This window comes from Anabas testudineus, chromosome 23, assembly GCF_900324465.2.
Source record: "Anabas testudineus chromosome 23, fAnaTes1.2, whole genome shotgun sequence".
Taxonomy (NCBI): Eukaryota; Metazoa; Chordata; class Actinopteri; order Anabantiformes; family Anabantidae; genus Anabas; species Anabas testudineus.
The window spans coordinates 9,284,022-9,308,648 of record NC_046631.1 but is presented as its reverse complement, the minus strand read 5'-3'; the positions used below and the strand labels follow the sequence as shown (position 1 = coordinate 9,308,648).

At 38.4% G+C, this 24,627-nt stretch overlaps 1 protein-coding gene across 3 annotated transcripts in view; it reads right to left on the bottom strand.

The window, feature by feature from the left end:
• cacna2d1a (calcium channel, voltage-dependent, alpha 2/delta subunit 1a) overlaps window positions 1–24,627 on the bottom strand; it is a 66,803-nt gene that overhangs the window by 29,410 nt on the left and 12,766 nt on the right. For all 3 annotated transcript variants that reach the window (XM_026362651.1, XM_026362652.1, XM_026362653.1), the window contains exons 2-6: window positions 22,967–23,048; window positions 21,153–21,269; window positions 10,103–10,171; window positions 7,835–7,870; window positions 7,024–7,147 (exon numbers count right to left, since the gene is read on the bottom strand). In XM_026362651.1, the coding sequence (XP_026218436.1) occupies window positions 7,024–7,147; window positions 7,835–7,870; window positions 10,103–10,171; window positions 21,153–21,269; window positions 22,967–23,048 (428 nt within the window). The remainder of the gene's footprint in view (window positions 1–7,023; window positions 7,148–7,834; window positions 7,871–10,102; window positions 10,172–21,152; window positions 21,270–22,966; window positions 23,049–24,627) is intronic.

Here is a 24,627-nt window from a genome sequence, read left to right as displayed (position 1 = left end):
GCACACAGGTACGGTGTTTGCTATCTTAATGTGTAAACATGCTGATATTGGCACTTAACATTATGTCAATACTTCTGCACGAGTTTAAATCCAAACTACAGGACACATAATAAATTAATAACGTGTCTAAATCTTAACACATTTGTGAGATTGATTTATTGGAAAGGGTTTATTAGATGCCTGGCTTATTCCCTTAATGCCATATGTGTGTTAGATATGCGCTATATGTTGAAAACATTATATTCAATTTGACATTATATAACAAACGTTTTTAAAATTGCGTAGCTCCACTTGCTGTAAACGACAAACGACAAAACGACAACCCAGCAAAAGTAGCAGAGAAAAAAACAACAAAAACTACAGTTTGGATAAATGCGCCACCAATGGAAAGACAGTTTAGTCTTTTAACAAAGTAAATAAGCAATGCCCTGCCATAAGACCTTAAAAAAATATTTTATGTCTGGCATTGCAAGCTCCTCCTTTTTTTTCTCTGCTCAGTGTCCTGCAGCTCTCATGCTCCTTCTGGCCCCTTGCTCCCACCCCTCCTCACTAGTTCCTCCCTTACCAAGGCTCTATTTCTGCTCTGTAAAATAAAGACTGAGTTTAGGCCAAGCCTTAAACGGCTCTCTGTGGTATTGTAGAGCAAAGTGTGTCTAATGATAAGTAGTGACAATTTGCTCAGGTCTGATCTCTCTGTTCCCAGTGGATGGTCCTTAATGGATTAGTCCTGCTGGTTTCCGTGACATCAGTAACACAAAGTCGCAGGGTAACGAGACCTTACACAGGAAGCACTGCTATTTTTCTCCCCAGACAGCTGATACTGATGAGTGAACTAACAAGGAAAGAGAGCATACAGTATTTAATTTATCCCTGAGTTGTCATTGCAGGAAGTCAACGTAGTGACCATTTTGTTAGATGCTTTGTGTTTGGCTAAAAATAATGAAGAAGAGAGGCAGAATAAATGACTAGGGTGGCCCGTATCTTTTCTCACTGTGTGTGTTTCCTTGTAAAATAGACAAACCTATTAAAGTCTTCCAGAGGAATTCAGATGCAGACACACAAAAAAAACCCATAAATGGGCAGGCCAGGCACCACTGATAAGCCCTTAGCAATAATATCAAAGGTGTGGCGAGGTAACGTCCTCTAACCTGAAACAATTTCAGTGTAAACAGATTAATCTCTCTGGCAATGTGTATGTTTCTTGCTTGAGGTCACCAAGATGAGAGAAAATGAGAACAGAAAAATAAATAATAAGCATTATATTAAATGTTAAATGTTTTCCTTTCTGTTATGGCCAGATCACACTAAAAAGTGGCACAACAAAATTCCTCTATGCATCTATGCAAAATAGGTGATGCTTGTGATGTATGGCCGCATGGACTACATGCTAGTTGATGGCATATAACAGATTACTACAATAATAAGATGGTTTCAGTTGTGTGTTCCTGAGTCTAAACTTGCAAACCTGCATGTGTCCTATATGTGTTGGACCCATATGAGGTTTGAATTAGTTTGTATTTGCATGCCACCATCTAGGTTATTGTGACTGGTATAAATGGCTATATCATTTAAAATAATGCAGAATAATTGTTTGAGATGATAGTGAATTCAGAAATGATGCCCTGACAACAACCATGGTAACCTCATAAATCAGAGAAGTCAAATTTCACGTAGTTAACAAGTGAAGACATGAGATTTACAAAAAAAAAAAAAAAAAAACAAATAAATGAATGATTCATGTGTCGAGAAGACATGGGAGCTGAATATGGAAAAGGAGATTCTAAATATTCCCTGTGAGGCATGTAGATGCTTTCAAAAACAAATCAAACTGGATTCTGGCAGTGACTGATGAGGGTGACAGCAGTGGGAGGAGGTGAGAGAGAGGAGGGAAAGATGCACAGTGCCATGCCAAGCTATGCCCTGTGGTGCTCCCTGTCATCAGTTAGCTGGTGGCTGAAACTGCCTGTGGATTTGAAACTAATTACATGTTGGGGGCTGAAGTGGTGAGAACATGCAATCATTTTATCAGAAGGGGTCCTCTACTCGATGAGGCTTACCACTCACTGCTGACTGTGACGTGAGCACGAAAACATGCTTTTGCAGGCATTCATACAATGGTGACTTTGACTTGCTCAAGACTACACTAAGAAAAAGAGGTACGGACACAAGCATAAATATATTTTGACAGTTGAATATGTTTAAGCCTCACAAGAACCTTGAGGTTTCTATTACCTAATAGTGGGCAAGAAAGAAATCTACAATACAGCACATGACATTGCAAAAATCTATTTTATTTTGAATAGGATAGATGAAACTCGGAGAACCTTTCGCTGGGAACTTTCTGGCATGAAATGGGATTCCTATATGAATCCTAATGAGCTACTTAGAACATCCTGGCAAGGCATCCAAGTTTTCACAAGGACATAGGTTGCAGGAGTAATGGCAGTGAGGAGGAGGGGAAAAAAAAAAAGAAGGATGAGAAGGACAAAGACGGAGAAACCTCTGAGCTTGGCAGCCGTAGTAAATGAAATAGGATGTGTATCAAGTGGCACAAGAGTGCAAAAAGAAGGAAAAAAATCAATTTGTATGCTGGGAGCTCTGCCACAGGGACCATGACTTCAACACAAACTTGCTCACACACACAGTGTCAAAGTATCTCAGCACATCACAGTGTGTGCATGTCTCAAGCTGACAGGTGCCACACAGCGTTGATGCAAACAGGCATCAGATGAGCCTCATATCTCCTGCCAAGGCTGTGACGCTCTCCCCGATCTCATCTCATTGCATCCACACCAATGTGCTTAATGAGTGAAAAGAAACGCATACGATGGGATCCATGTACTGTAGACTAGGTGCATGCAATGTGACACACACATGCTGACTCTCACAGCACAAGTGTTTCTTCCTCTCTCTCAAACACGCTCACACAAGGAGAAACCCTGATACATCTCCAGTGTGCATGTAGGCACACATAAATATCATTATGAATCCCAGTCTGACCACCCACACTTGATCAGTAGGGAGAATAGAATCTACCAATTAGACTAATGTGGGGGGGCAAAAAAGTGGCGCATTCATTTCCATACACCTTACTATTACCATGCTTAATAGAATAGAGTGATAGATCAGGGGAGAAAAGGATGGAGTGATGCAGAGTCGGGTAAAAAGGTAGAGGTGCAGAGGAACAGCAGAAAGAAAGAAGAGAACTGAACAAGGTAAAAAGTAATAAAAAGAGCAAACATCACAAATTAAGACGTAAGGAAGATATAGGTAAGACTGAAAAACAAAGCAGGAAGGGGGGTGAAGGCATGACAAGGCGTAAGGGCTATCGATAAAGTCTACCACAATTAAAGACCAAGAAGTGGATGACACATCTCTCCTTCAGCATCAGTAAAAGCCACAAGGACGCCAGCCTTGTCTAGACAAAGTCCCCTAATCAAGTTACCAGTTATTCCTCCAAGCAACAAGACAGAACACCAGGGCGTGTCTAAGTGTGTGTCTCCTCCTACACACACATTAACACACACATACTCGCATACACATTGCCATGGCAACACTGACAGTGCTGGCCAGCTGGACTTGCATCAGTGTGGTAACTCATACTTGGAGACAGAGAGATGGAGAGAAAGAGAGAAGAAACGAGACCGGACCAACTCGTGCCCAGCTTCACTACTATGCTGACTAGAGCCCCACTCCGACCCCACCTACCACCACATGCCTGAAAGCTGGAAAAGATCACACTCTCTCACATACATTTACAGTACAGAACAACTAGCATCTAGGCCCTGAGATCTCATATACAATTGGAGACACCAAAATGTTCTTCCTGTGTGTAACTCATTAAAATATTCGGATGCAACTAGTTCAGTTCAGCTAAGCATAAACAAGACTGGACACAGCCAGGAGCTCTATAAAGTTCTAAAATATGTCTACCAGCACCACTAAAGCTCAATTATTAGAAGAAGCATGACCTAAGTTGAGCTAACTTTATGAAACTGTAACATAACATTATCGATTATGTGTTATTAAGAAAGGTATTTCCTAAATAAATAACTACATTTAATGTGTTAGCGTAGACATGACTACTAATTGCACTCTATGGTTTGACATTGAGTGACCATGTTTACAATTTTTTTAAACACATGGTTGAGAATATTCTGAGAGAGGGCATACAGTATAGTTACTGAACAAGAGCAAAAGCCAGACTGATGAATCACAGTAGAAACAACCCCCTCCTCCAACACTCCATTCCACCCCTGTCCTTTCATCATTATAACTGCTGCTTGTAAAAATAACTGAGTGCATTTGGCCATTTGGCAATGACAAATATGTCGGCACAGTCAGAGGCCTTAGAGGCCCGTCACGCTGCACATTTATAGTGCAACTTATGTGAAAGGACTCGCTGCATAAGGGCATTACTGTCATGTGACTGAGTCTGAGTTTAGCAGAACCACTGTTACAGGCATTACTAAAATTGATAGTGAACGTGCAATCAATGCCAAAGCAGCTATGATGTCTGACTGTAATATAATAAAATTATTATATTATTATAACTGTTGTGATGTGCGCATTCAAGTATGTAATATTTAGAATTTGTGCATTTTTAATGTGTGACATTAATGTCATATGAAATTGTAACAGTAACTCACAGTTCCTTTCATATACAGATTCTTTTTCTCATTTTTCGTCTCTTTAAAGCTTTCCTTTGTGTTGTCCTGATTTTCTTTCCACTGTACTAAGCCTTTAGATGAGTGTGTCTAAAAGGAAGGACATGACTTGTACTGCATGTTATGGCATGCAAGTGTGCATCGAGATGTTAGTATGTGTGTGTGTATGTCAGCCTGTCCTTGTACTGTAATCTTCAGCGCCCTAGAATAAAGCTAATCACCCAGAGGATATGTTGGCGTGTGTGCATGTGAGTGGGCACACACTCTGTTCTGCTCTCTTGGTGTACTGTACAGATGCAGCTGTACAGATGCAGCAGCTCATCTCAGCTCAGTTCTCCCAGTCGGCTGCCAGCCAGTTCCCAGGCAGATTCCAGTCAGTTCCCAGGCACCTTCCACCCACTGCTCCTGAGAGGGGGTGTCCACACTGTACAGTAACTGCACCCATTTAAGCCCCAATTATGCAATAGCTGGACCCACCAGCAGGGGGTGCTTTGCACACAAAAACACACATTAACCAAGGGAGGGCAATTCCAGTGCTCAAGGGCTGAACCACTTGTTTTTCAACAACAACAGACACTTGAACTAAGTCTGAAATTTCCCATCATGTTGACCATTTCCTCCAGTCAACAAGTGCAACATACAGTTATCATTTACATAACAGCATAAAAAGTGCTGGGAGGAGAGTTAGCACCACAGAGTCTGAGGTTATGGTTCTCTGCCAGGGAGTGAGCTGTTTGAAGGAGTTCAGCATCCTGGGGTCTTATTCACAAGTGACAGTAACATCTAGGGTAAGTTTGACGGGCAAATTGATGCTGTGTAGTGTCAGGAGTAATGCAGACATTGTACAAACCACTGTGGTAAGGAGGGTCCTGAACCAGAAGGCAAAGCTCTGAATTAGTCTACATTACAGTCCTCAACTACGGTTGCAAGTTTTAGGTAATGACTGAAGATCGCCGATATGTGATAAAATTAGCTTCTTTTATAAGATTGTCAGGTCCAAATTTGGACATTTGGATTAAACCACTGCTCCTTCACTCAAAAGGAGCAATAGATAGACACCTAAACTACCTTGGTGAACCTGCTGCTACTCGACTTTGGATAAGTGGAAGACAATAAATTGATTATTTGTACTGTAAGTACAAGTTATATTTTACATATCTTATAGACAAAACAATCAATTGTAATATATTACTTCACAGAAAACAAACCACTATATATCCCATTTAGACATTGCTGTTCCAAGTCCCAGACTAAACTCATTCACTCACTTAAGATACTCATGAAAAAGCCATTACCCTGATATAACAATGATTTTACAGTTATGCCTGGTTTACATTTAACACGGTTAGGTCATAAAGGAAAAGTCCAATTATGTTTCTCTTAATGACTCAAATGTATCTAACAGTAACAGTAACAGCACTCTTTATTATACCGGATTTAATTACTGTAAACCAAATGTAGTTTGACTGGCGGCCTGCCCATTATGCTTTCCTACTTTTTGTCCAATATTCGCTGGTAGAGGCTCCAGGAGGGTGGGATGGACAATAATTCCCTTTAGGAAGTAAAATTACACTGTACAACAAAGTCGAGGTAGACACTATATATAAGGTCAAAAAAAGTATAGGAAAACACAGAGAGCATGATAAACATTCACACATATTGAACATTTCTTATTACACAGAGGAGTTGTAAGCATTTTGACTTCATGATGGATGAAACAAGAGTGACGGGGTCAAAGAAGTTGTTACAATTCATCCTACTGGGAGCATGAATGTGTATAAAACATTTCATAGAAAAAAATCAATAGCTACTAAAGAATCTACTTAAAGGTTGAAAAGTCTGGGAGTCAAGTTATCACTAGTAGTATTATTATTTTTATAATGGCATCAGTCTTCATCTCTGGGGGACCATGAATCTCACAAAATTACATGGAATTTAAAATCAACTCTGAACATAAGTACAAGGAACTCACAAATGAACCTATCATTGGCAAAAGCTTTGACGTTTGCATTTTGTGCAAGTGTCCCGACAGTTGAGACGGGTTAGCAATGAATAGAAGAGAAAGGAGCAGCTGTTGACCAGGGTAAAGAGTAGGGTGGAGGGTGTTGGCCATGTGTGGTATCTTGGTTAAATATAGACTAGAATGAACTAGCCTTGCTGTGGATATGTCTACAGTGCACTGCTGCATTCCACATCGTGCAAATGTACTGTAGTTACTGGACGGAGTGATGATAGGGATATTGTGACAGTGAACATGATGGCAAGTGGTGTATCACTATTTATAATAAAGGGATGTGTAGACATTATGAGATTATGAATTTTGCTACAAAGCTTGTGTGTGTTTGTTTCCACTTACAGTTTTCGTATATATCCGTAGGGATATGGACGGCAGTGGTGTTGTAGGAGACAAGTCGTTTGAAGTCAGGATCTATGTGGAAATCATCTGGAATATATCGGTTCTTTTTGTATGTCTGATTACCCTGCATAAAAGACCAAGAAAAGAAAAGAGAAAACAAAACAAACAAAAAACAACAGTTTAACAAATAACTTCCTCACTTTATTTGTACTACTGTTACTTTTGAAGAGTGTGTGAATATACATCCACCCTGGGACTGTAAACATAATCAATTTTCACTGAAATGTCACTATAGACAGATAGAGACAAAATGAATTTAAATTTTAGGCAGTGAAACTCGTCTAGGCACACGTAGAGAAACAGAAAGAAGAGAGAGGGCCGTAGAGGCAAACACAGCGTGACATTAGTGTGCTAAGGGTGTGTGGTTCTTTTCCACAGAGACAGTGGAAAGGAATTAGATGCTGATCCCTGTTCCACAGAGCAGACAGATAATATCAGAGGTCAGGGGATGCATCTAATATTTTACACATGCTCATGTCTGATTGAGTGGCCCAAACCATGTTCAAATGCATGAAACAAACGATTGGATATAAGAACAACTTCCTACTTGTGCAACCTACATATGCTCAAATTTATTGACTATTAACGTGTGTGTTAGTGAATGTTATCTTCGTAGACAGGGCCAAATCAAAGTTAAATCAAAAATATATCTTACCCTTACAGATTATCAGTCAAATTTTATATCAGCCATGTTTCTGTGCAGTCTTTAATAACAGAGATCATCTGAACAGTGGAATCAAGTTGTACTTACATCATCTTTGGCATTGTAGTAAACAATGTTGTTGTCCTGCGAGGAATGACAGAGAAACAGGGCAGGATGAACAATTAAAGACACATTAGAGGAAATGCACATCTTTGAAGAATATCTTGAAACCAGACTGCAAAACGGCATTTAATTTCTTCTACTATTGCTAATGTATGTTCAACAACAGCAGCTGTTGTTGGTGCTTTGTTGCACCTGTAACCAACAAATAGTGATGTGGCTGCATACAGACTGCATTTATGTCACTGGAGCAAGATATGGCCCTTTAAATGCACAACTAAATGTACAAGTCCCCAGATGGGTGCCAAGGTGCATTAACTCTTATCAAGGATCAATTGCCACCTAGCAATCTTGTGTCTCCTCTACTTAATTTCTCTTGCTACTTCTTTCCATGTGTCTACATGAAGAAGTCTATTGTGACACTGGACTAAAGGTGCAAAACTCAAGTACTGTAATGTATATGCAGAAATACAGTAGCATTACCTCAAACTAAATAATTATGGAGATATACTGTCAAAGACCAGAAACAACCAAAGGGCAAACAGACACAGACTTAATCTTTTCAATTTCATTTGAAGCTTACAAGATGTTGTAGCTGCACACTGTGCAGTAGTTTGGTTGACACTGAGAATCAATGAATAAAGTGGTGTTGCTTTGCTCTCAAGCTGCTGGGCTATCTGTCAGTACACAGGCTAACAGAGTGCTAACAAGCTAGCCTAGTTGCTGACATAAGGATGCCCTGGAGCCACAGAGCTGGTTCAGAGCCTCCCACCACCTGCCTACCACCTCTGCAGATGCAAGCCAAAAGGAAGGTACTTCTTCCTGCCACTGCAGACGTAAGCCTAGCACTTTGTTATTAACACAGGAAAAGATATTACACCCAAGTAAACTGTGCCTGTTTTACCAGTAATACAGGGTAATGTGCAAGTTTGACTTAAAAAGTACACATAAAAGGGCTTATAACAGATAAGATAACAGATAACAAGAACTCATATTAATATTTTTGTTCTGGTGGGCCTGGCTCCAAGGACTCATGGGAAATCTTAGCAGTCTGGTAAAGTATATTTCTTGTAGACCTGTAAAATGTGTAAGTGGCTGAAAATGTGTTGTGAATAGGTTGGAAATGTGTATTCAGGCATTATACTTACCACTGCTGCTGATTGTGTATAAGTTCTGTTATGTGGGTAACACATCACAAGTAAAGTAAGTATTTTGTTCGCTTTCAGAATATAGGCTGCTGACAGAACATATCTGGTCGGATGGAAACCGTTCAAAAACATTTGGCACATCCACAGCAAAATACAAGAATTCATTCTCCATTCTCTGATAAACACACTTACGGACAATAGAAACACAATTCTCCGTAAAACAAAGTTCTATGAGGTTTAGCTAGCTCCTAAGACCACTCTTAAAAGGTTCGGCACCAACACTTGCCATCTGCAACTAACTGTATTTTAAGTTATGACGTCAGTCTATGGTTTTCTAACAAGGCACACAGTACAGTCGGTGTGTGTAAAGGACAGCAAGAGAGGATGTGTATTTATGTGTGCGATTACACTACATATGTTTCACATTACAGACAATATAAAGTGCCAAACAGGACACCCACATTCTATGTTATTTTAGATATTTATCTGTACTGTAATGTAAGTATCATACCAAGTTAGAAACACAAAGTGTGCATGATTTGTGTGCAGTATATCGACAGGTTCATGTAAATCTGAGAAACTGTAAGCAGCTGGAACCTGGATCTCCATTTATTATGAAAAAAGGTAAGAGCTAAAACAGAGCATCATGGGCAATGAACTGCAAGGAGAACTAAACTATGATTCTCAATGAGCCCTATTGCACTAGGGAATGGGGCTCCAGCAATCTGGCAAAGTAATTGAATTTGAATGAAATCTGAATGAGAAAAATAATAGAGCGTTCATATTATTTGCTTTACAATCTCTTGTAATATTCTTAAAAGTATGATTAATGAACAATATTGGTGTGTGTGTAAGTGTGTGTATAAATTCAGGTATGCCTGATTGTTTCTGCCTATTAGACAAAATAATGAAATTCAATATAGTATAGAGTCATTTTAGCAAGATTGTGAATATAATGAGATTTGTTGTCTAATTATCACAAGCATATTGTATTATGAATAACATGCCCACCCCACTCTACCAGCCCAATCCTTTAATGGAGTTCATGGCATTACTTGATCTTTATGTAAGTGAGACATAACAGACTGGACCCCATCCACTCACTCACCTCAGTGTCGTCCTTAAACACTTTCCACACGTGGTCCATCTGAAGCTTTTCTGCATGTGCTGCCAGTCTCTGAGAGAGAAAGGAGAAGCAGAGAGGAATACAGCAAGTTAGCCTGTTATTACTACTGACATAAAATATTGGAATTTAAAATTTATTTCTGTCTCTAAGGTCTGTCATCATCATAACATTATTGGACCCAAGTATCCACAAAGTGTCCACTAAAACATTGCTAATTGAATATCAAAGATGTCTATGGCAGCTGACACACAAACAGTGGTTTCTGTGGAAGATATTTTCCATCCTCTCAGTAATCACGGTTAGGAACTAGGACTAGCTGTGACACAGTGTTGGGCTATAATTAGGCACACACCTATTCCATCTTTTCCCAGATCTGGTCCTAATGACCAGGTTAATGAGTTTATAATGGGCCCAGCTTTTAATCTGTACCTGGTCCAGAAATGCACTGTACTATTAATTTCCCATGGGAAATATGAAATCCAGCTCTTCCTGCATGGCACAACGTGATCAAATCACACAGAGAGAGAGGCGAGCTGATGAGAGCAAAGTAGTAAATTAATTTATGAAATGAGAGGAGGCGTGGTTGTAACAATGAATGTTTGAATTAACGCTGCTGGGAAATTAAACAGGACAGTTGAAAAAAAAAACAGAGACGTAGAAAGAAGTCTGACTGTCTGATTTGCAAACTGTGCATTTACTTTACTCATCCCAAATCACAAACAATTTACACCAGTTAAGTAAAATATTATATCCTAATATCAGGTCTGCAAAACTAATCTGTCCAGAGAGACAACAGTCTAATGGTTGATGGTTGGGAGGTAAATGAAATGCAACAAATCTTCACTCACACAACCTAGAACAACACTACAGTAGGTCACTTTCTTAGACATCAGACAAAGTTTACTAGAAAGCTAAAGTTAGTGAGAAATCCATAACATTGGAACAGTTCTGTCTTCTTGTTTCTACAGTGCTCTATATGGCTTTTAAAAGGACGACAACAACTGAGGCAACATTGTGTTAATGAAACCCTCTTCCAGAAAATATGTCTTGATATCACTTGTCATGCCTGTAACCCCATGCCTTTCCATAATACAATCTGAGGGCTAACACTCTCTTGTGGTTTACCTCGATAAGACTCTCCAATTATGTCTTATTACGGTGGAAATCTTGAAGCAGGTTTACTGGACATCTACAAAGAAATGCCTTTGCAAATTTAGTTTCCAGTTGCCTGTGGTCACCGAGCCACATCAGCTTAATGTGAATATACTATGGTTTCCAGTCAGGTCATTATTGGTGCAAAGAAACACTGGGGTGTGTTCTTCAATCTAATAAACTACATACAGTAGTATGTACAGTATCTGACCCTGAGGTGAAAACTGATCAGTGTAGATGTATTCTGGAAGGCTCAAAGTATCATCAACAGCATCATATGTGATAAAACACTAAGAGGTTTATGTGTCCACACAAAATCAATCTCTACATTCAAATAGGAAGTTTAGTAATTTTGTTTTAAGTAGTTTAATCATTTCTAAATATGTATGTTTATGCATCTGTGTCTAATCGTGTCCAATTAACTCTTCTGTTAATGGGCATGTGTCTATGTGGTCACACTACAGTAACACATTGTGGAAAGTTGTTTTTTTTATTCTGCTTACTCATTTATATAAAGCAATTTCTAAAGCAATTTCTTTGCAGGTAAAACCTCTCAGCAAAAAGTTACAGCTGTCAAGACGAATTGCCAGCAGCTGCAAAAACACATAGATGTCTGCGCACACACGGCACAAAGGAACCTGGCATTTGACAGCATGGTCTTGCCACATCTATAAGCATTGTCGGAATATAGTTTTCTCAAGTTGAAGTACCATGTGAACATATGTAAGATAACAGTCAGGAAATAGAGAATTAAATAAAAATAGCACCTATTATTATGTGCAGTAAATAAGGAGAATAAATAATTATGGTAAAAATATGGACTTGCTAATGAGCTGGAATAAGATGGCATCAGCAGGCCGCTACAGAATGACTAATTAAAGCATACTGCTAAGGTACAGCACAGATAATGAAGAGGATCTATGCCGGGGTTGTGCTGTAGAGCTTGATGTCAAAGAGTTAAGAATCAGTCAGTGGTTCCAGTTGTACTATAGGCGAAAGGGATGTAATGTATCTGTACTGCAGAGAATACAGTTACTTGTACTGTGTTAGTATACAAAATCTTTTGTTTCCTTGTTGTCAAATACAATAAATGTGTGTTGACCTGAAGAGATTTGACCTGTGAGGTATGTATACTGGTACATCTACTAGAACTATAAAAATACTGTATACTGCCCAGAGAAATTACAGAGAAAAGGAGCTGTATTAATGAATGTCACAATGTGGGAAATGGACAATGTTTAGCTGATCCCTGATAAATCCACTGTATGCTGACAGACTGTGTGCTTGTTTTCTGTTTGGAGAAACTGAATCATGTCCATTGTAATGCCCCAAATCTCCTACTGATGTCATAACATGAAGATCCAAATGGAATAATTTATGCTAAAAAAAAAGCACTACAGACTTTTTTTTTTTAAACCAATAAGTTAATATCATAAAAAAGACACACAATGTATGATCTTTGCATTTGTCTACACCACAACCACAAATAGTGTTTTGAGGTGTATTCTCTCTAAAGTTGGTAACTGCATACATAGGGTGAAGTTGGAAAGTTGGAGATTAGGCTCCAGTGATCAATACCAGCTTTCAGTTACTGATAACGCACTGTATAAGGGAAAATTGATTAATGTAGGTAAACTCGTTCACTCATTCTCTAATTATTAGTAGTACACAAGAGTCTCTCAGCATGTTTCAAGTTTGCGATCTAAGAACACTGGATTACTGATTTAAAATATGACTTCAAAACCCCTCTGATTTAGCATTTTGTACGCAACACACAGAGATGTACTGTGTAAACATGCAAGTTTGCTTTTCTGATGCATGTTCCAGGAAGTCTGATTAGAGCATCTAGTCCTGCCAGTACAGAACACACACACACACACACACACACACACACACACACACACACACACACACCTGCCATCTCACTGATGTGTAGGGAGGCACGGGAGAGCAGAGGAAACATGAGCATCTGCTGTTGTGACTGGCAGCACTTTAGTCAGATCTATCCTGCTCAGTCCGTAGGGAGCGAAGAGAAAAGTGGTGAGAAAAAGAAAAAAAAAAAAAAACAGTGAGAGATACATACAGTCACAAGAAAGGGAACAACTGTACTGCTGTCTGTGCAAGTTGATAAGTTAAACATTCACTACAACTATGGTCTTTTAGCTCTCTCCAAAATACCAACTTCGCAGGAATTGACTTGTTAGAGACTGGCACTAGTTTTGCTATCCACTACTGTGGAGTGGTTTGACAGCTCATTTCTCCTGCAGCAAACCCTTCCAGTCGAGCACCCTCTCTGTGTGCCAGCTGGCTGCAAACAACTCCCAATTACAGCTGTACCCAGCTGCAATGCTGACATCATGGTTCTGCATGTGCACAAACACCTCACCTACAGGACATATACCCAAAGACAGATTTACAGCATGTCTCAAAGAAATGTCACAATTTAAGCCACCTGGATTTGGCTGTTTTTTTTAATCGCTCTTTGATGTGAAGAATAATTAGCTGGATGGTGCTTCCATTAGCTCCCACTTTGAGTGTAATAAAGCTGAGACAGTGTTTTGGCAATTATAATTTGAAGTGGATTTATTGTCAGGAATTATTTCAGCCTCCAATTTCAGTGTCAGTGCTCATCACACCAAGTTGTGCTTGATGTATCAAGCTGCCAATAAAAAAAATCTTAATTCTGCAGACAAAACAATGCCACCTATCGTGTGCATCAAAGACATCTATTCCACAGCACAGCTGTTGCAGTCTATGCTTGGCTATGGCAGGGAGATAGACAGCAATAATGAGTGAGTCATACTAACACACCTTTGTATGCATATACTGACTGATATGTTTCATGTAAACACATGCCAAACATACTGTAAAACTGTCATGGTGGAGACACACATGGAGCTATACATGCAAATACATGGGCATACAAACACATTCCAGGACAGGGTCTCTAGTAACCACATTATACACAATATATCAAACATTAATCGTTTTTGGTTGGAGGGACAGAAATGTGTTCTACCTTACAATTCCTGTATTCACATAGGTGTAAAACAGTTGATTGTGTATTTTTAAAAAATGCATTGTACCAATAGTATATTACAATTTCTTTTTATTTCATTTAAAAGTTTTTGTGAAGTAGTAAAATTTGCAATATGCTTAGCAGTAGTTTTGTGGATTTGCCAGACCATCTGGTTTTAGCTTCTGTGCGCCACCCCCTCACTACATATACATTGTTGGCTACGGTTGTCGTTTTGCAATATGTTTCATACTCTTCTAGCAAGTAAATATCAAACAGGAAAGCAGCTACTTTGGCTCAAGGCACAGGAAGTACAATAATGGATCTATAATCTATGAAGATTGTGAATTGTGGTCATATCATATAGAAAAAAAGCTATAGAAGGAATAATCACAAAGCAGCTAAAGAGTAAAGCTATTTTAGCTCTCAGCACTACACTAATCAATCACTACTGGTCCAATATACCGTAAGCTGAAATGATTTTAGTAAATCAACATACATACATGCATTAATTTGAACATGTTGCTTTTTTTTCCCAACCAAACATTTTATGGTTCCAGCGTTTTCATTTTCCCTCATTTTATATCATAGTAAATATATATAATATATACATAAATTAAATATATATATATGTATATATATATATATATATATATATATATATATATATATATATATATATATATATATATATATATATATATATATGTATATATATATATGTATCTGCATATGTGTTGTAGTATCGAAATGACAAAATAAGAAGTTATCATCTTGATTTCCAAAATTGGTTGTTCATCAACCAAACTACTACTTAGTAATTTTAGAAAATAATTGATTAGTTGGTAACAAAACGCACTATACTATACTGTCCTGTACTATACTATGATATACTGTGCTGTACTGTACTGTACTATACAATACTATACTGTATTATACTATACAATCTCACCCTTAAAAATTCAATTTGACTGTGACTGAAGGACACATTACTCACTCTCACACTCACATTATTAAACATTTCTCTTGCATTAAGCTGGAAGGCCCACTTTAACCTGGGATACTATCAACATAAATAATGTAACAATTGCATTGCATGTGACATGAGTAGAAAATGTATATTGCTTAATCAGCAATTTTGAGACAATAAATTTCACTACACATCATTAAAAGAAACAATTAGAAAATCCATCGTTATCTAAAGGGACAGATTATGTGATGGGCATCCTTTAGGATGCTATTCCAAATAGAATATAAGTCATTATTGCATTCTGTAGCATGATCTTTGAGCACATGTGGATATCCATTTATGGGAAACTATACAAAATAAAAGGAAACCATGTTATCTTTATTGCACAACCTAATAAAATAACGTAGGAGTGAGGAACCTAACAAGCATGTGTAAGTGTGTGTCTGTGCCTATTCTGTGATTAGGGCTTTAACAGCAGTATCTAATGACTCACAACATGTCATCCAGTGTCGGTTTAATAACGCACTTCCAGACACTAGAGATCAGTGACTCCTCTATAATTACGCACCACTACATAACACAACGCTTAAAAGAGCTCTATTCAAGTGCTCCTGCTCTCATCCTACTTAGACAATTTAATGAACGTTAATGCTACTCGAAAGGCAATTATGAGTTTAATGCATGCATATTGTAGATTACGGAGGATGAAGGTACTTAAATTAAAGTTCTCTCATTCTGTCTGCCCCGTGCCAAATGTAAAATAGGGTGAGAGAGAGAGAAAAAGCAATTCATTTTGGGAATGAGGAATCTGTTTATGATGCTTATGTTGCTTAGCGACCAGGGTGTCATGGTAACCTGCTGCATCTGTGGATCATGCACTGTGGAGAGCGTAAAGCTCCCAAGTGATGGCAACACAAGAGACCCCAAACATTTTGTTAATTATCTTCCTATTGTAGTGCAGGCCATCTTTCTCGTCGTCAATTAAGACTCGACTCCAACCTGTCTCTCAATGCCAACACCAACAGCCCACTCACTACTAAGAAAATGTGGTTTTCTGTCGATGGAAAGCCACATTGAAAGTGAGTTAAACCAACAAGAGGCCATGGATGGAAAACAACAGTTTGTGTTTCCAAAATGGCCACCTATTGTGGCTCAGACTCTGGTGAGCTGCCAAAGCCTTCTGGATGTGCTGCCAAAGTGCTAATGCAATCCCAGGCCTGAAATAACCCTCATTAATCAATATTCAAATAGCATAGTCCTTATCTGTCTGTTCTGTATCCTGCACCATCTCTTGCTCTTATGCTTTTCACTTCTCTCCTGTGTTGTTACTTCCTTTGTCTTTTTCTTCAACTTCCCTTGAGAAAAATCTCTTTCTTTCACATTCCTCATTTGTTCTTTTTTTAATCTTTCTCCCTTTGATTTTAATCATCAGATCCTCTCTGCAGGTCAGTCTGCTCTCTTATGTGATGGCAGTCTATCTGGGGGAGGTCTTGGCAGGCTGCCGTGGCCCCCTAAGCAGGTGCTTTTGTCAACAAGCATTCCTCAAGGTGGGTGCAAAACATCAAAAGGAGCTCCTTGAAGGCACTCACACAGAATACTCCCAACAACACCCCACAAGTGAGTACTCTTTGCAGTTTTAGGACCACTTGAGACCAGGCATCAGCTTTAAAATTCAGGCCACTGTCATTATCTTGGCCTTTTAATGTCAAAAGTGAAGACTGTAAGTATTTTACATTTCAGCAGATATATTCCAAGGATGAGTCACTACCTTTGCTGTTATTTTAAGTAAACCACTTCAGCTTTTCAGATGTAAAGTCATATGTCGGAAGTTATCCTTCAGTCAATTACCTCTATCAAGTTCAGTGATTGATGCAACAAAACAATATGAACAAAATGATTGAAAATTGTACATGAAGAACTGAAGTACTGGCACTTGTAATGACGTTCAATTTAACATCGACATGCCAATGAAATGCGTCAAGCTTTTAAACTTCAATTTTACTTCTGGATTACTTAGATTAATTTTCTGCATTGCATTTACCTTCTCTAACAGCTGTTATGCAATTCTGTTTTTCTAATCACCACACAATTCTTGTCACTTCTGTGATATATATATATCTGTTGCTGTGGCAAGAAAAATGACCTATTCCACCCAGGGAAGTTAACCACAATCCGCATGACAGAGCATCGGTTAAGTAAAACGATTCAATAATAGATGAGGACAGAGTCAGAGGAATGAGAGAGCCTGGACATCAGAGAGAGGTGATCTATTGCTAAAAAAAGATCTTGCATCAATGTAATAAACTAATTGATTTAAAAAAAAAACAAACAAAAAAACACTGCCAATAACACATAAAGCTCATAAAGCAATTTTATGATATAGGCACAAAACACGACACAATGAAATGAAAGTAAAGCTTAACTGGATTGACTGGCCGCAAGAAGAAAGAGAGAAGACAGGCAGGGCATGGAGAAACATTTTAATATGAAACAATTCCTTACTTTCAGAAGGACTTATCATCTATATTCAAACTGTGCCACACACAGATGCATGCACACACACACACACGCACACACGCATGCCTCAAAAAAGGGAAGAAATAAGAAAGGACAGAAAAAGGAGAAATGAGGAACACAAGGCAAGGCAAAAATGGGAATATAGGAATGAAAAGTGACAGAGAATCAGGGTGAAGTTATGGGAAAAGAAGTTAAGAGGCAGTTACAAGCAATATGGATGGAAAGGCACAGTTGGAGGCAGGAATGAACAAAAAAAAATACAGAACAGGAGAAACAAAACATCATATGTGTGTAGAATAGATAATCAAATGAAGAAATGATTTTAGGCGAGAAAAGATAAAAACAAAGGTAGAAAAGATGGTTGCACTTGTGGTTGAGCATATAGAGCTATAGTTAGAATATAAGTGGAGTCTGCCTGTGTGTCTGTAAAGGTTCAGGGACTGTAATCTCCAGAGTTGTCAGAGCAGTGAAACTAAGCTGTGACAGTGGCTGCCTAAAGAATCTGACTCATCTTCTGAAATATCAAAGAGATCTGGGAGACAACTCTCAGTCTGGCACACAATATCACCCTGTAAAAAAACCTAAATAATCATCTACAGTAGATCACAGGTGACAACAAGACTTGTGTTGAGGAAAAGAAAAAAAAAGGACCAATATACTGTAATTATAACATTAAGTGTAGATTCAATCTCAGAAACAGATGCAGGGACAGACAAATCAGCATGTTCCTCAGATGTCTATAATGGAGAGGAGATGGTAGAGGCAGCACCCAGGAGGCATTTTTAAGGCAGTAAGTGAAAAGATTGGGGAGGAAAAATCTGATTTTAATGTATGAAGCTGCTGTAGTTGGTTGACTGATGTACGCCAAGGCTGCTGTGGTGATACCAGTGCAATCTTTATTAACAGTTGCATTTGCAGGTGCTGTGCATCAACCAGCGGAAAGACAGTCCTGGGAATTGTGATTTTTATCTTCTACATAGCACATGACAGACATCGACACGATCTGCACCATAAATTGTTGGTTGTGATGAAAAAACTGTCTCCCTCTAAGTGGCCACAGCTGCCAACATTTGAAAGATTGCATGTCAAGGGAGCACGGGCATCAAATGCAGCAATTGAATTGAGGTGACAGGACGGGCAGATGTCAGATTGACAGACAGCAAATCCAAGAAGGCCCCTGATTAAGTTAATGACAGCAGCCATCATTCTAATTGCATTGTGTTCATTGACAATTGCTAGCACACACATACACCGGGGAAAACAAACACAAACAAATACATATACAAATACTTGCAAAGAAGAAACCCAGAGGAGACAAGTTACCCTAGTGTAAAGACAGTCAGAGATTGTGCATCGATCCTGCTTATTTTGAAAACAGTACAGCCTAAAATACAGATGATTTTTCAAAGAGCTCTGGCACTATGTCTTGTAGTTTTTTACAGTATATAGTATTCAACTTTAAGGAACATCCTGCTTTTAAACATTTTTTTTGTGGTGTTGTTACCTAATGTTACATCATTCCTCCTAACATGCGAAACAACAACATCAAAAACAAAAGTTGGAGTTGAGTGTATCTGAATTTTAACCAAATCATTTACCAATTGCACAACAATTGACAAACAGAGTGCTACACTGTCATGAGTTTAGTTTAAATTGAAGATGTGCAGTGTTGTTTACATATTTACACATATATAAAGTCAATAAGGGGGGAAATTACGCAAAGTAACATAAATCACAAATAACAAAATAACTAGGATTAATAGAAACTTTTCATATGCACCTGCGTATTTTTATCATTCATTTCTGTGTGTGTGCTAGTTTCTAATGCGGCAGTGAGTCCAATTATGGTTTTAAAATTCAAGAAGTGTTGTGTGAACAAGAAGAGAGTGCTGCCTGTTGAATTGTGTACTAAAAGGCCTTGATCTTAATGGATGTCAGGTCTCCAATTGGCTTCTGGTCTTTAGTAGGCTGCCTCATGGGTGGTGTGTCTTAGTGCACTCATAGACGTCCTACCACTCTCCCTCATTTCCACTCATCATATCTCTAATATACATCAGGACATTCAATTTCTCTTTTCTCCCAGACTGAAGGCTATAAGCTCTCTCACAATCGCTCTCTTACAAGATCGTTTCATACTGTGTAATCAGCCTTTTCTAAATGGAATAAGAGACACACAAGGAGAGAAGAAGAAGACGTGAAGGACAGAGGAGGAAGAAACGATCAGTGGAGGATGCTAAAGGTGCTATTCATTGCCACAGTGCACTTTTATTTCAATTCATGATTCAGCTAAATGGACACTGTGACTATTACATCTCTTACATAAATTGAGCCCCATAAACCTGGCGCATTTCCACTTCATTATACAGGACAGCATTTACAGTAGCTACCAGGCTACAGTGGGCCACCCACTCTTCAATGTTTATGCAGTGACAAGTAAATATACTTTCTGAGAGGAACAGAGACATATGGTGTTTGGCAAAAAAAAAAAAGTTACATCATCTCTGCCTCTTTTGCTGTGTTCACAATTCCAGCAAAGGGCTGAACAACTGCCATTGACTGATGGAGGTGAAAAACACAACAGATGGTGCAGATGCAATGTAAGAAAAGAGAGCCTGTAGTTTAACAACTTTATTCTGCTTCTTTGGATTCACTGAGCAGTTGTGCTTTCTCCCCAGGTGCGACACAACAATACCAAAAACTAATTGTCCCCCATCCTCTTGCAATTATTGGGATGCAAGAAAAACAAAATGCTTGGCTGGATTGATGGGGTAATCAATGACAGTGTAACCATGGCAACGGGCTGTCAAGATTTAATTGGATATTTCTGGCTCTTGTAGCCAGATTGATAGAAACCAGGAGTGCCCGGAGATACTCATTTAGAATACAGATACTGTTGTTCAAACTATAGAGCAGTGAAAGGTTGCGTGGACCAGTTTTGTTTGCTGTGTTTCTAGGTACTGCACGTGCAAACAAGACGAATGGAAGCCACAATCATAGTTCTGTGGGCTTTAGTTACGCTGCTAACACCAGCATGATAGAGTTATCACAATAAAATTTAAAACTGGCAGCATGCCAATGCTTAGCAGGAATACAAGTACAGCTAAGATCAATGGGAATGTTTGAAAGATGATGGTTGAACCAAAATATGTAACTGATAGTGGCACTAAATAAAACATTCAACCACCATGTTAATCTCTAAAATGCTGAGATATTTCCAGATTACCAAACAATTATTTCTGTCCAGAATACTCTGCTGCTCCAGAGTTTTAGTTACACAATTCAATTATTTCCTATTTAATAATAATATTCCACTAAACAGATTAAGTAGAAGAACAGGGCTGCCATAACATCATGTCATGTAGGGAGGTCACACTTACCTTTAGTGCTTTAGAACGGTTTGCCAGCAGTCTCTCTATGTTTCCAGCAGCTGTTGCCACAAGTTCCCTCGCATTGTTGGACTCTATACTGAAGTGAGCTTTGTGTGCTTCGTATATCTGAGACAATTAGAAATGAAAAGATTGGGAAAGAGACATTGTTTATGTATTTTTTATATTAACCTTTATTCATTTAGAGAAGATTCACTAATAGATCTTTGTGTAGGAAACAGTCTTTAGGTGTCAGTCTCTGAGGGTCTTAGCTAGTCTTCATCTGTGTCCCCACCTTTAATCTGTATCAGTGATCATCATCTCTTCCCCACTGGACCTTTTTGACCGCAGTACAACGATTAAAAAAAGAAGTTACAAGTCCACTGATTAAATTGCAATGTCAGGTTATGTAAGAGGACCATTTATTGTGGTACAGAATATGTTCCAGCAAAATAAATAAGAAACACAAATGCCAAACAGCCAATTATTTAGCAGCCTAGAGGGATTTCAATGTCCAACATTCAAACCACAGAACTGAGGCGCGTGCATGTATTTGTCTTCATCCTGCAGGCATCTGACGGATTTTTGCTTTAGTACAAGAGCATAACTGAGGGGTAATACTCAGATTATGTTATTATGATGATTCTCTTGTCATCTCTATATCTAATCTGCTTGTAAGAACTGAAAGATTTCTCTGTGATGCCATGCTATGGTTTTGGCCTGGTGTGCTAGCTGAAAACTAATATAATTCAGAGTTATAAAAGGCTGCGTGCATATCCGACTGTATCCAGTTGCACTTTACAGGGTCATAAAATAAACAAGCAATCTGGATGCCACTACATGTGCAAAACTCTGACTCTCTTGACACCCTTTTTATACCTAATGTTACTGACCTGTTGAAAAAAAGAAAGAACTTCCAGCTCTTCCTTGTTAGTACCACTTACTATTACAGCCTTTTATTTCCTTTGTCCCAACTTTTTGGAGACATGTTGTTTCCATCAATTTTAAAATTACTTTTTTTTTTTTCTTAAAATGGTGCATTTTCTTGTTTTTTTCATTTTTTCTGTGTTCTATTGTGAATAAAATATGGACAGTTTAAGTAGATTCAGTAACAATTAATTTTGCCAGATATGTTCAATTTTTATTTCTGGTGAGGGGCCGTGCCACCAATCAACAAATAAAAACACGTTTTACGATGATTTCAGTGCTGCTTTAAGGACGACTGATTAAATTCTATATAGGAACAGAGAACAAAAGCACCGGATGCATTATGTCAATCAATATGATCTAAAAAGCTTCTTCTCTTTTGTCAGCTTGGGTGTGTGAGTCTACAAACACTGTGTGCAATCCAGTATAGCCAGATTTTATCTATGTGTGTACATTAGGCTGGCAGAATGAAATTAAGCATCAGTATGTCAAGTTGAGTTTTTTGTTAAAAGAGTTAATGAGAGTCATAGTTCCAGAATAATTCTTGTTACTACTGAATTTGTGTAATGGGTTCATTGGAATAAATTCATTATGCTAAGAAAACATTATGTACATAGTGTATAGACTTGCTGTATATTGATTTACACACTTACTTGAAAAAATGTTGTTGTATTTATTTATTTATTTATTGACTTTTTGCAGTAGCGATGGCAGTTAACTGCTCCTTAAGAAAACACCATGAGGCCTGAACCTTTGATGCTGTTTTGCCCAAAATCTTTACAATAGCTGCACTATCTGCTAGCTGCAGTCTAGTACATTTTCTTACATAAAAATAGAGGAAATGTCTTGTGCTTTGCTGCAACAGTTGCAGTGTGTGTGAGATAGAAAGAAATACTTACCTGTATTAAGTTTTGCATGCCACTGGCTTTGTCTATTAAAGTGACCAGCTGTTCTTGCATCTGGTCCACCCATTCCTTTATCCTGAAAATACACACACAACATGAATTAGCCAACCAACCCCCATTTAATGTAACTATTCCAATTAACCTGCACAGTCTAATCAAATTAGTTGAGCTGCTTCAATCTCATTGCGTTTAAAATAGAGCCAATGTGACCCCATGACCTTCGCTGATTGTTATTACTTACTATAACAATATGCTAACAAAGCTGTTTAGACTCTGTGATGGGGTACATGAAATAATTTAATGAAATAATAATGTTTAGTCAAGTGAATTATTTGCTCTACTACTTTAAGAGCAGAGCATTAAAGCAAAAGCAATTGATAGTTGTCAGCATCACAGATCCACATCATCACTGTCACCATGAGAGATGCTGGTTAATGTATTCTTCTGATGAGAAAGAGGAAAGACAGTAAAACAGTAAAGATACCATGTGAGACACACTGACATGACAGGCACTTAACAAAATATCCTAATTTAAATACTATATTGTGGTTGTGTAATCAATACAAAAGTCCAATGGGAAAACTACACATTGTGTCATGGTGTTACTGGGGGTTATGTGCCAGATCCAAAGTGACAAACTGCTGCCAGTAACCAGCCAAGAAGATCACCTTATATCACAACAGATCCTACTTTTTGTTTTTATGGCTCAAACCAGCAATTCATAATATGGTAATTGTACAATGTGACTGGATGGCTGCACCTGTTCTTACCCATCCGATGAGCACTGAGCTCAGAAAAGCCATTAGCAACAAGGCTCAAATCCAAAATCCCGCATCTGGTGTTTTCTATTAAAAGTGCACACATTACATAGTCTGTCTCGTCCCATGCAGCTCCTTAAACACCAACACGACACGACTTCGTCAGCTTCACATACAACCGTAATGTCAGACGGCCATGAGGTGAGCTAATAGATGAGCTAATAAGCTAACGTTAGCATCCTGTTGCACGTCCACCTTGCTAGCATTAGCAAGATTTCGTCAGTTGAACAAAAATACTCAGCTTGTTGTCTGATTCTATCCTCTTCTGAGCGCCGCTTGTTTTGTTTGGGCTTGCTAAACCTTATTTATGCTGCTAAAGCACATATACGAGGGACAATTGACGTCCATGCAGGATAATAGAAATGACAGCTAGCAGGGTCATTGGACAGCAGAGCAACATGCCCCAAAATGGCGTCCTGCTGTGGAACAACCAGAAACAACCAGATGGAATAGGTGTTGATTTTATTTATTTATTTTTTTTAATTATTATTCTTTTTGAAAACAAACATAAAATCAAAATCTCACCTATTACTACAAATAACAGATTAGTTTTTATAACAGCATAATGTGGGATTTCTTTAAACCATGTGGATAAGAACGGGCTGAGCCTTTTCACAGAAAATGTGCATAAAAACTATGGGATGAAGGTTTTTCAGCCAACATCCTGCAGCAAAACAAACAAAACCTATAAAAACAACATGCTTTAAGCACAATTTCAGTGCAAACACTCCTAGCTTCTTTACAACAGCATAAAAAACCCATGAACTAGACAGGAGATTACTGTCTCTCTCTCTCTTTGTCCATACTGTCAATTCATCTTTATCTTCCTCACATCGC